At 36.4% G+C, this 15137-nt stretch overlaps 1 protein-coding gene across 1 annotated transcript; it reads right to left on the minus strand.

Moving 5' to 3' along the window:
• Positions 1-12171: 12171 nt before the first annotated feature.
• Positions 12172-14923, minus strand: LOC110442094. Its single transcript, XM_021485531.1, has 2 exons — positions 14633-14923; positions 12172-12598 (listed from the first exon to the last, which is right to left on the minus strand). The coding sequence occupies exons 1-2, from the start codon at positions 14706-14708 to the stop codon at positions 12174-12176; spliced, it is 501 nt and encodes a 166-aa protein (XP_021341206.1). The 5' UTR covers positions 14709-14923; the 3' UTR covers positions 12172-12173.
• Positions 14924-15137: the final 214 nt, after the last annotated feature.

Raw genomic sequence — 15137 nt, forward strand, 5'->3', positions numbered from 1 at the left:
TTAATACTTGTATCGAATGTTTCTTTGTTTATATTGTACTTGTATCGAATGTTTTATACTTGTTTTGAATGTTTAATACTTGTATCGGCTGTTTCTTTGTTTATATTGTACTGGTATCGAATGTTTTATACTTGTATTGAATGTTTTATACTTGTATCGAATGTTTAATACTTGTATCGAATGTTTCTTTGTATATATTGTGATTGTATTGAATGTTTCATTAAAAAAATAATATATATATTGATTATTAGTTTGTTTTGTTACTGTAGAAACCGAGATTATTGTTATAATACCCGATATCGTGCAGAATTTAAAGTTTCTTAATTAATTAAATTTCTCTTTGTAAAACTGACGTCTTAAAAAGATGTATAACATCGAAGTATCGTAGAAGCATCGTCGAATTGTAATAACAATTTACCACTGAACAAAGGACATAAAATTCATATAAAACCACATTTTCAGCGTTCACTTCACATGGCTGAAAGCTACACAGTGGGATTAACATCAACGTTGCCCACGTTGACACACACATATTAATAACATCCCGTTCCTGTTAATAAAACTTATATCTCAGGTCCAGTAATGGAGACGTCTTCCCATTTGTTAGCCATGTTAGGCTGACAGGAGTAAAACTGTGTAAAGGCCATGATAAAAGCCCACTGTGGTCAGTGATGGTCAGTTATGTCCGGTTCCCTGATGTCAAGTACAGACAGAGACGCACGGCATTATAAATCACGCTATTTATAAAGGTCGGAAATGTCTCACATGACGTGTACATATCGTTAACACTGACGATGTCCACGGCCGTGTGAACTTACATCACTCATTACACATCACAGCTGTGAAATCAAGCTGTACTAGAGGATGCTGGGTAATAAAGACGTTACTATAGCATGCCGGGTAACCAAGGCGGTACTAGAGAATGCTTGGTAATAGAGACTTACTAGAGAATGCTTGGTAGCCGAGACGTTACTAGAGGATGCTTGGTAATAACGACGTTACTATAGCATGTCTCACATGACTTGTCTGTCATTGTAATTCAGCTGTTCCAGAGTTTTTGTATAGGCTTCCTATTGACAACAGCACTAAGGCTTCAGTAGAACAACAAAATAACACAGATGTGTCAATAAAACAATAACTAGACCTACAAAGTGATAAAAATATGGCAACACATGAATAAGGAAGAGATGTTACGGTGAACATCGGAACAAAGTTCCTACTATAAACTTCAGTCTTCAAAGTTCCTCTTTATATTGGGAATTAACCAGTTTTTATGGGGTTTTATGTACATTCCCTTCTGTTTCTTCAGTGATTTTGACCCTAACCGCTTCCTCCGTGGACGGGAGGATAAGCAACATGTTACCAGGGTTTAATGTCGATGGTGACCGATTTACCGGAACTGACAGGACATACCCTAATCGCTGCCTTCGTGGACGGGGGGATAATCGACATGTTCCCATGGTTTATTGTCAATGGTGACCGATTTACCGGACCTGACAGGACATACCCTAATCGCTGCGTCTGTGGACGGGAGGATTGTTGTTGTGTATATGTTATCGCCCCTTGAACGCTGACAGAAAACCCCGAAAATAAACGATTGGGAAGTAAGAAATACTCGACACATAAGGGATGATAATTACTTGTGTGGAGAAAAGGTAAAAGGACTAATATAGGTGTAATAGTGTATACTGTTTGGACTACTTCAGTTATGCGTTGTTAATATATAGTAATATATAGTGTTGTCACAGTGTTTTTACAGCTATTTATTTTTTGTCCAAATTATTGTAATTTTGTTCAGCATATGATCAATAAATAGACGAAACATACGCGTTACGATAGCACTGTTTGTATTTTGTAGATAATGTGAACGCAAGACAAATGTAAATAATGTACAGTTATTTAAGGCCTTCAGATGATATATTCAAAACTATGTTTTACCTCAGGCTATATTGCAAAATGCCAATTTTATAATGATTTTGACTTCATTGACTTCGTGACTTGTACAATTCAAAATTCCTCAAGGAATATTAGGTTTTATTGAAATACTCCGCTAAACAATGTTCCAATATTCCACAGAAAATTTATGCTTGGACTCATCATCTTCCCGGAAAATGGTAACTAGACTATCACATGACTGAGAATATTCGACATATGACAATGCCATAAATATTTATATATAAAACGGCCACATGATTTTTTGTCGTGCTATGTAACGATTCATGTATTGGGATATTGGCAATTAGCAGCGAAAATAATTCATCTGAATTATATAACAAGAAGCATGCATTACGTTATAGATAAAATAAAGGATAATACAACACTTCCCCAGAAACAACGGAGGTAATTATCCGTGTTATATAACTCTAACTGCGGGTTTGACCTGTTATGAGTCGCCTCGCTTTCCGTAAATGTAGAAGAGGTATTATTTTCTTAATAATTTTGCCCATCTATAGAATATGTGTTATCACGTGCAGTGACGGCGCGCAGTTACAGGTTATTTTTTTGTACAAGTTGTTCAATCAAAAACCGTTTCTAAAATAAATTTTCTAATGCAGACTTTCAAGCAACATAAACACCAATTGAATTAAAGCAAATAACATTCCAAAAATCACGCGGATAATCACATACCTTTAATTGTTAAAAAGTTAAATAGTGACGCACTTTAGATAAAACGTTGTTCTAAAGAGGTTGATGTGTAAAAACGACAATAAAAAGGCTGATGACGATGTGTTGTACTCACCCATCTACGTCACCACGATAACCACAATGTGACACGACAACAGTATTTGACGCTGCAATTACGTCACGTAGAGCATATGCTTCCTAACTGATTTTGGAAGGCTGTATCGTGATGGACGCGAGAAGGCGTCAATATAAATTGCTTGTACATCATGAATTTTAAATATCACCACAATATTCCACTTCAAACTACACATATTATTCACAGACAATTCTAACTGTGATGTGGTCATACAGTTCCCTTTGTTATCGATAAATGAAGTCTGAAATATGAAATAAAACTTTTGTATAAAATTGCGTTTAAGTAATTAATGTTATACAATATCATATTGCGCGTGTCGCTGACATTAAGTAAATACATAGTTGTCATATTTCTTTATGAAATACGACCGTGAGCTATAACCAAATATTGATAAACATCATCTTAATTGGCAGACTAAAAAATAAAAATGCACTTATACAAGGTATATGACTTATTGGACAACTGGCGTAATCACGTGACCTCGTACGTTTACGTACGTACACTGTTCTATATATTTATATATACACATAGATGCAGTGATTGATCGGTGATGCTACACAATACATTGACATTGTATTGATACACTGTTCCTTTGTGTATTAACACACTAACCGCGACAGTGCCATTCTATTTCAGCTGACACGTCATGAGCTATTGTACTACTTACACACACGCACACACACACACGCCCCCCCCCCACACACACAAACACATACCCAGACAAACAAACTTTCCCCGAGACCCACATTTATAATTATACAGAAAGATAATATACCATTTCATTGCTTAGAGTATCAAATATTTCTGCTTAATATATTTTTTCGCATCGTCAGATATTATAATGAAATAACTGAAAACGTTTCTTTATTGAATTGAAATTGCAAATGTGTTTAAAATTCAAATAATGGGTTCATACCGAAACCTAGCACGTCCGTGAATGACCATAGTTAGTTATTGGATGTAAAACCTAATATTGATTCGTTAATTTACTCATGCATATTTTCAGATTGACATATGTACATACACCGTTTGTATATTGCTTTGCTGGCCTAATTTCTATCATTCATTTGATATTTTTAGTTCTCAAGAACGTTCAATGACCGGCGTCAGTCTGTACGCTCCATACCAGTCAGGAGCAGGAGTAGGTCGCGGTCATCCCCCACTCGGCAAATATCAGGACAGAGCTCCTCCCGTCAAAGTAACATGCCCCAAAACAATCAGGGCAGCTCCTCAGGTCAAGGACAACAGATCAGCAGCATTAATAACCTTAGCAACGCTATACTCCTGTCGGCCTTACTGGGGATGGATATGCCTCGTGAACAGAGGATGTCAAATCAAAGACTGATTATGTCACATCTTCTAGGAATAAATGCACCACAATCGCAGAATCAGTCACCATTTTCAGGTGTTAGATCTTCCTCAAGCTCCGTAATGGCTCCTTCTAGTTCTAACGAAAGAGGATCGTTCAGTCCCGCGTTTGGAAATCCGTCGTCCAGCAATTTTGCAAACTCGCTTCCAGGTCATAACCTTATTCTACAGACACCTGGTCAGCAACATGGCCAGCCTCTTGTCATAGAAGCTGGCGGTCAGATACAGGTACAGGAAATAAAGAAACCAGGAGGACAGACACAGGTGGTGATAAACACTAGTCAGAACAGTTCACCGAGCCTTCGCGCCACCACCAGCAAAGCGAGTACCGTGCCATCACTGCCAACAGTAAACCCGTACCTGTTGTCAGGGGAGGACCCACCAGAGAAGGAGAAATCACCGCTGCATGATATTCAGGAGTTAACAAAATTACTGAAGGATTTGGGAATTAACCTGCCAAAGACAGGGACCGTCGGTAGATGATCCGGGAGATTTCCAATTTATAGAATAAACTTTTTAAAAATCGACCAATAGATTCTTCTATCGACTTCCTCTGTTCATAAAAGAAAACGGAATACTGTATACCAGGGAATATTCGCCGTTGTTTGATTTTCGCCTTTTTCGCCCTCTCCAACAAGGGCTAATGTATCATGACAGCAAAGTGTAGTACGCATCATATAATATATAGTTGTTACATGCTACGGGCAAAATTAACACTAGGGGAACATGAGTTTATCGGAAAAAGGTGACAATTTGACTGGGCGACAGTTCCCCGGTATACAGTAGTCAACTGTCATTGTTTACTGTGTCTACGTGGATATTCGGAAGGTCCTTTCCATTAAATCGCTGAAAAAAATTCAAATTAACAGTATGTAAATGTAGCTATTATTTTCCCAATGCATTGCTGCTCGCGTACTAGTAAGAAGTTAACTGTCTTTGATAATATGTGGAGGGGCTCGAGGCCCCACTTCCAATTAAATACATAATTTCAATTGGATATGTGTTCAGACATTTTTGATAATATGTGGAGGGGCTCGAGGCCCAAGTTCCAATTAAATACGTAATTTCAATTGGATATGTGTCAAGACATTTTTGATCATGTGTGTAGGGGCTCCCCACGTTCCCATTAAAGATAAAACGTAATTTCTGTAGGACATGTGCCTTGTTTGTCAGTAGAGTAAGAATTATAAATATTTCGAAAAATTGGAAATTATGGTTGTTTATAATTTCACTCTCAAATGTAAGTGTGGGGTTATTTTAATTCAAAAATATTGGAAGTCCTTGTTTGGCTGTTATTTGTAATCAGTTGCGCTCTATCCTTTGAAGCAGCTGTATGATGCCGCGTAATTAGTATTTAGCATATTGTATATATTGCCAAATTGTTAAAAGGTACACTCATCAGTGAGGGCGTGTCCATCATTCTCCGATAAAATATCGCTTATTTATCACCTGCATCCATAAATCGGTTATTGTCTATTTTGCGAATACAAATCATCGCGACAACTGCGCTGGAGATTTTATTTTCGAAAGGATGCTTTTATAAAATATATTTATTGATTTACACTACTGCCTTGTAGTGTAACGCGTACAATCCTAAATCGGTAATGTTGATGTGTGTCAGTAACATTATAACGGTATATTCATAAATCATAACTGTCCTTATTCTTCATTGCTTATCTTAACTAAATGTTGACACATGTGTAAGAAGAGTAGAATCGTTCACCCCATTGGAGTGAGATGGTAGGATATCAACCCGAGGGAATCCTTAAGTTGCCAAACACGAGGCTTAAAATAATTTCCCCCCGAAAGATGGGATGTCCCATCTCATTCCAAGGCGGTGAATGACACTTTTTTTCTCTTTCCCTTTTGATTCGCTCACAGCTATAATGCAATGATGATGTTATAGTGTTAGTGTATTGCTGACGTGCGGTTGAAAAAGTGACGTCAGTGCATTGTGGGTATGGCGTCACGCTAAATATGTGACTGGGGAGTTCCCTTGTCTAAGCCCCAGAGCAGAACAATATGTTACACCGGAGAAAAGTGCATCAACTGTTTTGTAAAATGAAATAGAACTGTTTTTTCCTATCATCGGCAGATCGCCGTTGTCATGGGAACTTATTTCTTATCTATTATGTTACTTTGTTTGTTCTGTTAACAGTAGAAATGGAGGTTTGTAAATATTATTTATTGCATTGTCATTGTTGTTGAATATTCCATTGTTTACAATGTGGCTCCATAAGAAATTGTTATATCGCAACAAAAGTAAGCTTAGAGGAATAAAATATTTCAATATGTACAATGTGACCATATTAAAAAGTAAGTGTTTGCAATAAAGTGAAACAGAATATATAATTCGCCATATAAAAAACGACGTTGTTTACAATGAACTTCAATAGAATATTATATTGTTAACATGGTGTTTGCATCAAATGATTAATTGTTAACAATATTATTGTATCGAATGCTGTCCAATTTCTATAAAGAGGCCACCTTGGGGCGCGCTCAAAAGTGGAGTATCAATGTAAAGTTGAGAGAAAGAAAAAAATCGATATCGTTTGAAGAGAGCTTAAAGATGTGACCACTTATATCGATTTTTTTTTATACTTGTGTTACATGTTTAATACTTGTATTAAATGTTTAAACATTGTATTGAATGCTTTTTTATACTTATATTGAATGTGGTTTTTTTACTTGTATCGAATGTTTAATACTTGTATTGAATGCTTTTTTATACTTGTATTGAATGTTTTATACCTGTATCGAATGTTTTATACTTGTATTGAATGTTTTATACTTGTATTGAATGTTTTATACTTGTATCGGATGTTTCTTTGTTCATATTGTACTTGTATCGAATGTTTTATACTTGTATTGAATGCTTTTTTATACTTGTATCGAATGTTTAATACTTGTATTGAATGCTTTATACATGTATTGAATGTTTTATACTTGTATCGGATGTTTCTTTGTTTATATTGTACTTGTATCGAATGTTTTATACTTGTATTGAATGCTTTTTATATACTTGTATCGAATGTTTAATACTTGTATCGGATGTTTCTTGTTTATTTTGTACTTTTATTGAATGTTTTATACTTGTATTGAATGTTTTATACTTGTATCGAATGTTTAATACTTGTATCGGATGTTTCTTTTTTTATATTGTACTTGTATCAAATGTTTAATACTTGTATCGAATGTTTCTTTGTTTATATTGTACTGGTATCGGATGTTTTATACTTGTATTGAATGTTTTATACTTGTATCGAATGTTTAATACTTGTATCGAATGTTTCTTTGTATATATTGTGATTGTATTGAATGTTTCATTAAAAAAATAATATATATATTGATTATTAGTTTGTTTTGTTACTGTAGAAACCGAGGCTATTGTTATAATACCCGATATCGTGCAGAATTTAAAGTTTCTTAATTAATTAAATTTCTCTTTGTAAAACTGACGTCTTAAACAGATGTATAACATCGAAGTATCGTAGAAGCATCGTCGAATTGTAATAACAATTTATCACTGAACAAAGGACATAAAATTCATATAAAACCACATTTTCAGCGTTCACTTCACATGGCTGAAAGCTACACAGTGGGATTAACATCAACGTTGCCCACGTTGACACACACATATTAATAACATCCCGTTCCTGTTAATAAAACTTATATCTCAGGTCCAGTAATGGAGACGTCTTCCCATTTGTTAGCCGTGTTAGGCTGACAGGAGTAAAACTGTGTAAAGGCCATGATAAAAGCCCACTGTGGTCAGTGATGGTCAGTTATGTCCGGTCCCCTGTTGTCAAGTACAGACAGAGACGCACGGCATTATAAATCACGCTATTTATAAAGGTCGGAAATGTCTCACATGACGTGTACATATCGTTAACACTGACGATGTCCACGGCCGTGTGAACTTACATCACTCATTACACATCACAGCTGTGAAATCAAGCTGTACTAGAGGATGCTGGGTAATAAAGACGTTACTATAGCATGCCGGGTAACCAAGGCGGTACTAGCGGATGCTTGGTAATAGAGACGTTACTAGAGAATGCTTGGTAGCCGAGACGTTACTAGAGGATGCTTGGTAGTAGAGACGTTACTATAGCATGCTAGGTAACCAATGCGTTACCAGAGGATGCTGGGCAATCAAGACGTTACTAGAAAATACTGGTTATTTAAAACGTTACTTTACGATGCTTGGTAACCAAGACGTTACTATACGATGCTGGGTAACCAAGACGTTATTATAAGATACGGGGTTATCAATTCGTTACTATATGACGCAGGGTAACCAAGGCGTTACTAGAGGATGTTTATTAATTACGACGTTACTAGAGGATTCTGGGAGATCAATACGTTACTACAGAACGCCGGGTAATCGAAACGTAACTAAGAGGAAAATCGGTAATCAAGACGTTGCTACAGCATACTGGGTAATCAATACGTTACTTCAGGATGCTGGTGATTTCCTCACTACAAATTATATATCATACATGGCCTTTTAAAATAAAATATATAACATATACTATTTCAACAATTGTCACCTCACTACCAAATGATATTTCAATCATTTCGGTTTTACATATCTCCTGATGAATTTCAATAATTGTCTGTACCAACTAATTTGGCAACCATTTCGTTTTTTAATATTTCTTATAATATTCAAATAATGGTCACCTCTCTACAAAATGAAATGAAAATCATCGCTATTTTATTCTCTATATTATCCAATTATTGTTCATCTCATTAACAAATTATCTAACAAACATGGCGACCATAATTTCATTGTCAATACTATTCTATTTCAAGTGAGAAACCCACCAACCTCCCCTGCGTTTTTACGTTTGTCTGTCATTGTGGATCAGCTGTTCCAGAGTTTTTGTATAGGCTTTCTATTGACAACAGCACTAAGGCTTCAGTAGAACAACAAAATAACACAGATGTGTCAATAAAACAATAACTAGACCTACAAAGTGATAAAAATATGGCAACATAGGTATAAGGAAGAGATGTTACGGTGAACATCGGAACAAAGTTCCTACTATAAACTTCAGTCTTCAAAGTTCATCTTTATATTGGGAATTAACCAGTTCTTATGGGGTTTTATGTACATTCCCTTCTGTTTCTTCAGTGATTTTGACCCTAACCGCTTCCTCCGTGGACGGGAGGATAATCGACATGTTCCCATGGTTTATTGTCAATGGTGACCGTTTTACCAGACCTGACAGGACATACCCTAACCGCTACCTCTGTGGACGGGAGGATAAGTAACATGTTACGAGGGTTTAATGTCAATGGTGACCGATTTACCAGACCTGACAGGACATACCCTAACCGCTACCCCGTGAACGGGAGGATAATCGACATGTTCCCATGGTTTATTGTCAATGGTGACCGTTTTACCAGACCTGACAGGACATACCCTAACCACTACCTCTGTGGACGGGAGGATAAGTAACATGTTACGAGGGTTTAATGTCAATGGTGACCGATTTACCAGACCCGACAGCACATACCCTAACCGCTACCCCGTGAACGGGAGGATAATCGACATGTTCCCATGGTTTATTGTCAATGGTGACCGTTTTTACCAGACCTAACAGGACGTACCCTAACCGCTACCTTCGTGGACGGGAGGATAATCGACATGTTCCCATGGTTTATTGTCAATGGTGACCGATTTACCGGACCTGACAGGACATACCCTAATCGCTGCGTCTGTGGACGGGAGGATTGTTGTTGTGTATATGTTATCGCCTCTTGAACGCTGACAGAAAAAACCGAAAATAAACGATTGGGAAGTAAGAAATACTCGACACATAAGGGATGATAATTACTTGTGTGAAGAAAAGGTAAAAGGACTAATATAGGTGTAATAGTGTATACTGTTTGGAATACTTCAGTTGTGCGTTGTTAATGGACTTAAATAGAATACAAAACAGCCTATTGATGGTGACGTCATATCACAACTCGACTCTGAAATATACGTCCCAATGATAAATTGCCAAAGTAAACGTAAATCTGAAAGAATTTCAATAACAAATATCTTCAAATGTAAATACCGAGACACGGATTGTTCCACGTCAATTAACCATTGCTTCCTCAATGTTTCATTGTTCGTTTGCTAAGGCCAAGGAAATGTGTAAGTCATGCGTTAATTTTTTCAATGCAAAGTGTAATTTAAATTTAAAAAAAAGTAAGACGGGTGCCACGTTTGTACTAGTTATAATCTTATGGGAATCGGGATATCGTTGATCCCCATTCGCTGATTTAAATGGTTTGTAAAAAAATTCAATCTTTCATTGAATGAGAAGTTATATATCTTTTTCTTAATTCAGCTTATAACAGAGTACATACCGTACTAATCATCGAAACGTCACACAAATAACTTATACGTTGTGTAACAAGAAACTGTTCATAATCCATACTTACCAGCCTGAAAATATTGTTTAGAGATACACTAGGGAGCGTATCTTGAACAGCCATTTGACAACAAATATATGCTACAACTAGATGATCAACTCAATCCATATTGTTCAGAGGCTGACTCCAGGGCTCCCCAACCCTGGCATCCCCTATCAAAATATTTATATATGGATATATATATATCTGCTTCGAAGTAGGATATGTATATACATATTTATGAAAAAAAGGCTGGGGGAATAAAATATTTGTAATGAAAAAAACCCCAAAAAAACCCAAATCAATCAATTCAAGAGGGACCTCAAAACTCACCTCTTCACGTCTGTATTTAAGGGTCTCTGCAAAGACGTCATGTACATACCACCCTTGATTTGTTCAATTATGTGCACAACGCTTGCTTAAATGTATAAAAGTGATTGTAAGCCTTTGTTTTTGTTTCACAATTATAACTATTACTATTATCCATATGTTGTAAAGCGCTTTAGAGTAATTTTAAATGTTGTATATTATCATTATTAATCTTGAGGTGATTTAAGTTTTGAGGAGGACTGACTGTCTTTTATATTACATGGCAATACAAATTCGCAATATTTCAAGACGGCTGTCTGGCTTCTTTATACACGTTTGCTTACCACACTTGAATGTGGCATGGATATCAAGATCAGTTTATTTAACATCACTCATACATGGTTGTTCTGGGAATGCCAAATCTACCTTCTTTGATTGTTCAGGGAATGCCAAATCTACCTTCCTTTGTGATGGCCAAACCAAATGTATGGCCATAGACACGGGTAACGTGAGGATACCCAAAAAAGGGAACACTTTTGAACAAAAACTGTTGTAAAAATAAAAATATATTCAGTTGCTTTTCATTTGATGTACATGTCCTTCTCGGGATTCATCAACACGTGTGTCTATTTAGTTGTGTTTATCTAGACATTTAAGGAACCCAAAATGGCACACCTCATCATATAAGTCAGTTTATAATAATATCTGACTAAATATTCAAAATAGTGTCCTTCATTTTAAGAATGTTTTGTCACTTCCTGATAAATGTAAGTCATTAATTCATTAAACCTTTCATTTCAACAAACATTTTTCCGTGTTAAGAAATGTGACAGGAAATTGATTTTGTCACACCGTACGTTTCTCGGGAATTTTCCTTCATTTTTCATTTCATCCTTTGGGTTTCTTCATGAGCAACACACAAAAAGTAGGCAAATAAATGTGGTTCAAATTGATTAGAATATATATATTTATTGATATAAAATAGATACCATTTATTTGAATTCCAAAATAAAAATGCTGCAACATATAGAGGGAACGTGTTCCATTTTGGGAACCGTATCATTCTGGGTTCCCTAAGGTAACCTTCTGACATATACTGTTTCTGACCCCGCGAATCGAGTAGCCCCGAAAACTGACAAGTATGACCAAATTTAAGATCCCGTAATGGACGTTTAGGTCAGTGTTGATAATAGTTTCCTGTGGCACGGCGACTCGATTGTCTAATTAGTAAGACCACTCGCTAAACATTACAATAAGTTCTTGTTATTATTTTATTACGATAAGAAATGAAAAAAATGGTACATTCTTGCACACTGATATTTTAATCTATACCTTCGGATACAAGAGAACACCAGAGAAATACGACCATGTATACTGCATAACAATACCGGGGGAGTGAGCGGTGTTGGCCTCGATCCAGACAGTATCCTGAGTTTCCAGCGCCACTAGTGCTGTGGTTGAACTGCTCCCGGCGTAGTCTTTCTCGCCCACGTACAGAAGTCCAAAGGCCAAAGGTATGTCCATTCTTCTTCATGGTAAATTCAGCAAACTTGCCAGGGTAGAGAACCATAGTCAAATGGAACATGTAAAGACCGTGTTCCTTACACGTAAATACACCAGGTAGGTGGTTGTAGCCATTTCCTATGTTAAAATCGATAATGTGAAATTTGATAGTCTGTCCGTTTCCAACACTGAGTTGAGAGTTGTCAAGTTTAGCTTGGAAGGCAACCTGCGGTTTATGTTCATCTGGAAGAAGAGAAACAAAATCATAAGAGAGTTTGATTTGTGAAACAATATTTCATCTCATTAACATACTATGAACACAAATACACGCTGGTTATCTATCATTTTCAGGTTTTTTGTTATAGTTCAAATAATTTTTCACTAAAACCTCACACTGTGACGTGACAAGCAACAATACGATGACGTTAACAATCAACGCCATAACTTGTTATGTTTTTCTACCATTATGTTTGTTCAGCGTTTGCATAACACAAATTTTAGATATAGTTGTGAAATTGATAAAAAGAATATCAAATTCGTTCTCATAATATTCTGTTCATGAAACTCGCTGAATCCACAGTTGTTTTATATAATGTAATAGGAAATGAAACTCTATGTAACCTGATTGTGAGAATATAAAGGTACTAATGCATAAAAAAACAGACGGATGAAATTAACACATTTTCAGGTGAAAAGATTACAACAGAAACAGATTATAAGTGCAACACAGAAAAAAACCCTGCTCTTAGCGTAATATAAGATGATAAAAGGATCTAACAGTAAAAAAAATGGTGGTAGGAAGACAGGCGCCTAAGGAGAAAGAAAAAGGTAGGCAGGAGAGAACAGAAAAATGCAGTTTAAAGTGTTGCAACTGGGACAGCAGATCAGTTTTGGTTTCTTTAATATCCTACCAGTAGAAGACACTAAAGAACCCCCTCCCCCCNGGCTGTAATCGAACTTTTTTTAGCGGTAGTCTTATTTTGGCGCTTTGGCATTTTCGCTTACAAAAGTAGGCACAATTGAAATTTCTGTGTATTGTTCCCTATTGATCATTTTGTGGTCGCGTTAAAACTTTAATATGCTAAAATTTATAATTTTAATGCGTTGAAATAAGTACATGTATGTTTATAGGACATCAGTTATGTTCTGTTCCAACACACGGTATAAAAGCTGTATGTATAAGCCTTTACACATCGTAGACTCTGAGCTATACTATTGGAATTGTGTCACAAGGTCGACTTTTATGAATCGTCTGAGATGATTGATGCCTCTTACAACCAATATTTGATAACCCCCACCTAAATAAAACAGTATTCTTATATTATCGGTATGAAATAGAACACTTACACCGTAAAACATTAATGTTTAAGCATTGCAACTATATTAATTTGTAACAACTTCACAAATCTTCATCAATATATTGAATCGTTTTAAATGTACATTTTTTTTTAAATTATTAAAACTTACACATGTATGACCAGCGCAGTCGTATAATTAGTGTGACAATAGTTAATCTATGATAAACATTAATAGTGTTGATGTTATTATGTGTACATGACTTTGGATAGGTGTTATTATGTTTAACGTCATATTACCAGCTAAGGGCATTTAAGGGCGTATGTCTATGTGTGCAATGTTTTTGTGTGCTGGAGGCGGTTTTTGATGTATTTGCTTCCCCGTGATAAAACTGGTCTGATGCCGACTTTAGAGCGCTACTGTGTAATGTATGAGTGGATGTGTGTAGGGTTTGTTAGTGCAATTGTCTCCTTGTGATAGAACGAGTGACGCCGTCTTTAAAGTGATACCTCACTGAAATACTCAATGAAGAAGGCACAGAGCACAACATCCACCCGGTCACATCATACTGACAACGGGTTAATTAGTTACTATGCTTACCCAAAATGATGAACGTTAAACAGGGAATAACAACAACCATAGTTAAGGATTTAGGGACACATCTCATTGCTTTCCTCATTTGGGCGAACGTTCAACATTAATGCAAATAACGTTATATTGCCAAGCAAGTTGCTAAAAAGTAAAATGTTAGCAAAAATAAAAGAAACTATCCCCAAATGCAGCTGATTTCTTTTGGTCACTTAAGTGTTCCCAGGTAGACGCCACAAAATCAAGTCTCCAATTGTGCAGGGGGTCCCACATTATTTGCCCCTTAAAACATGTCGTTGGTAGTAAAAGGCATATTTTTGTCTCAGTCCCCAACCTGCAGGGAAGAGTATATCCCATCATAATAGATACAATGTGAAAAAGTTAATTGCTTACGAACGGACGCCACTCTTGCAATCCGCCTGATCTCTGACACAGCATCAGTTATAGTCAGCGAGGTGTTGTCCGGCATGACATCATTACCTGGTTGCTTGGGAACGGTTTGGTCCCTTGAACTACATTCAGATTTTAAAACAAAAATTTCTGACTTCAACGATGCTAGTTCTGACCTTAAAACAATATTATCGTTTTCCAACTTTTAAAATTGAATACGAATCTCATCACGGATGTGTGCGACATGTTTGCGCACAGTTTCCTCCAGCTTTAAGACAGAGTCACCACTTTGCTTCAGTGAAACCCCGTTAGACGCAGTAAAGCCTATGCACAATAGTAGGTGAACGAGTGCGACCATTGCCCTGAGAGTTTCGTACTTCTTATCATGGCGTGCCTACGTGACCTTGACTTTGCGTGGTATCTCAACTATCGACAATACGTTACCGGTTAAATAATCAGCTGTTCAAACTATGACACGCGTTGTAAGAATGAAGATACAGATACAAAT

The sequence above is a fragment of the Mizuhopecten yessoensis genome, unplaced genomic scaffold (assembly GCF_002113885.1).
Source record: "Mizuhopecten yessoensis strain PY_sf001 unplaced genomic scaffold, ASM211388v2 scaffold716207, whole genome shotgun sequence".
NCBI lineage: Eukaryota > Metazoa > Mollusca > Bivalvia > Pectinida > Pectinidae > Mizuhopecten > Mizuhopecten yessoensis.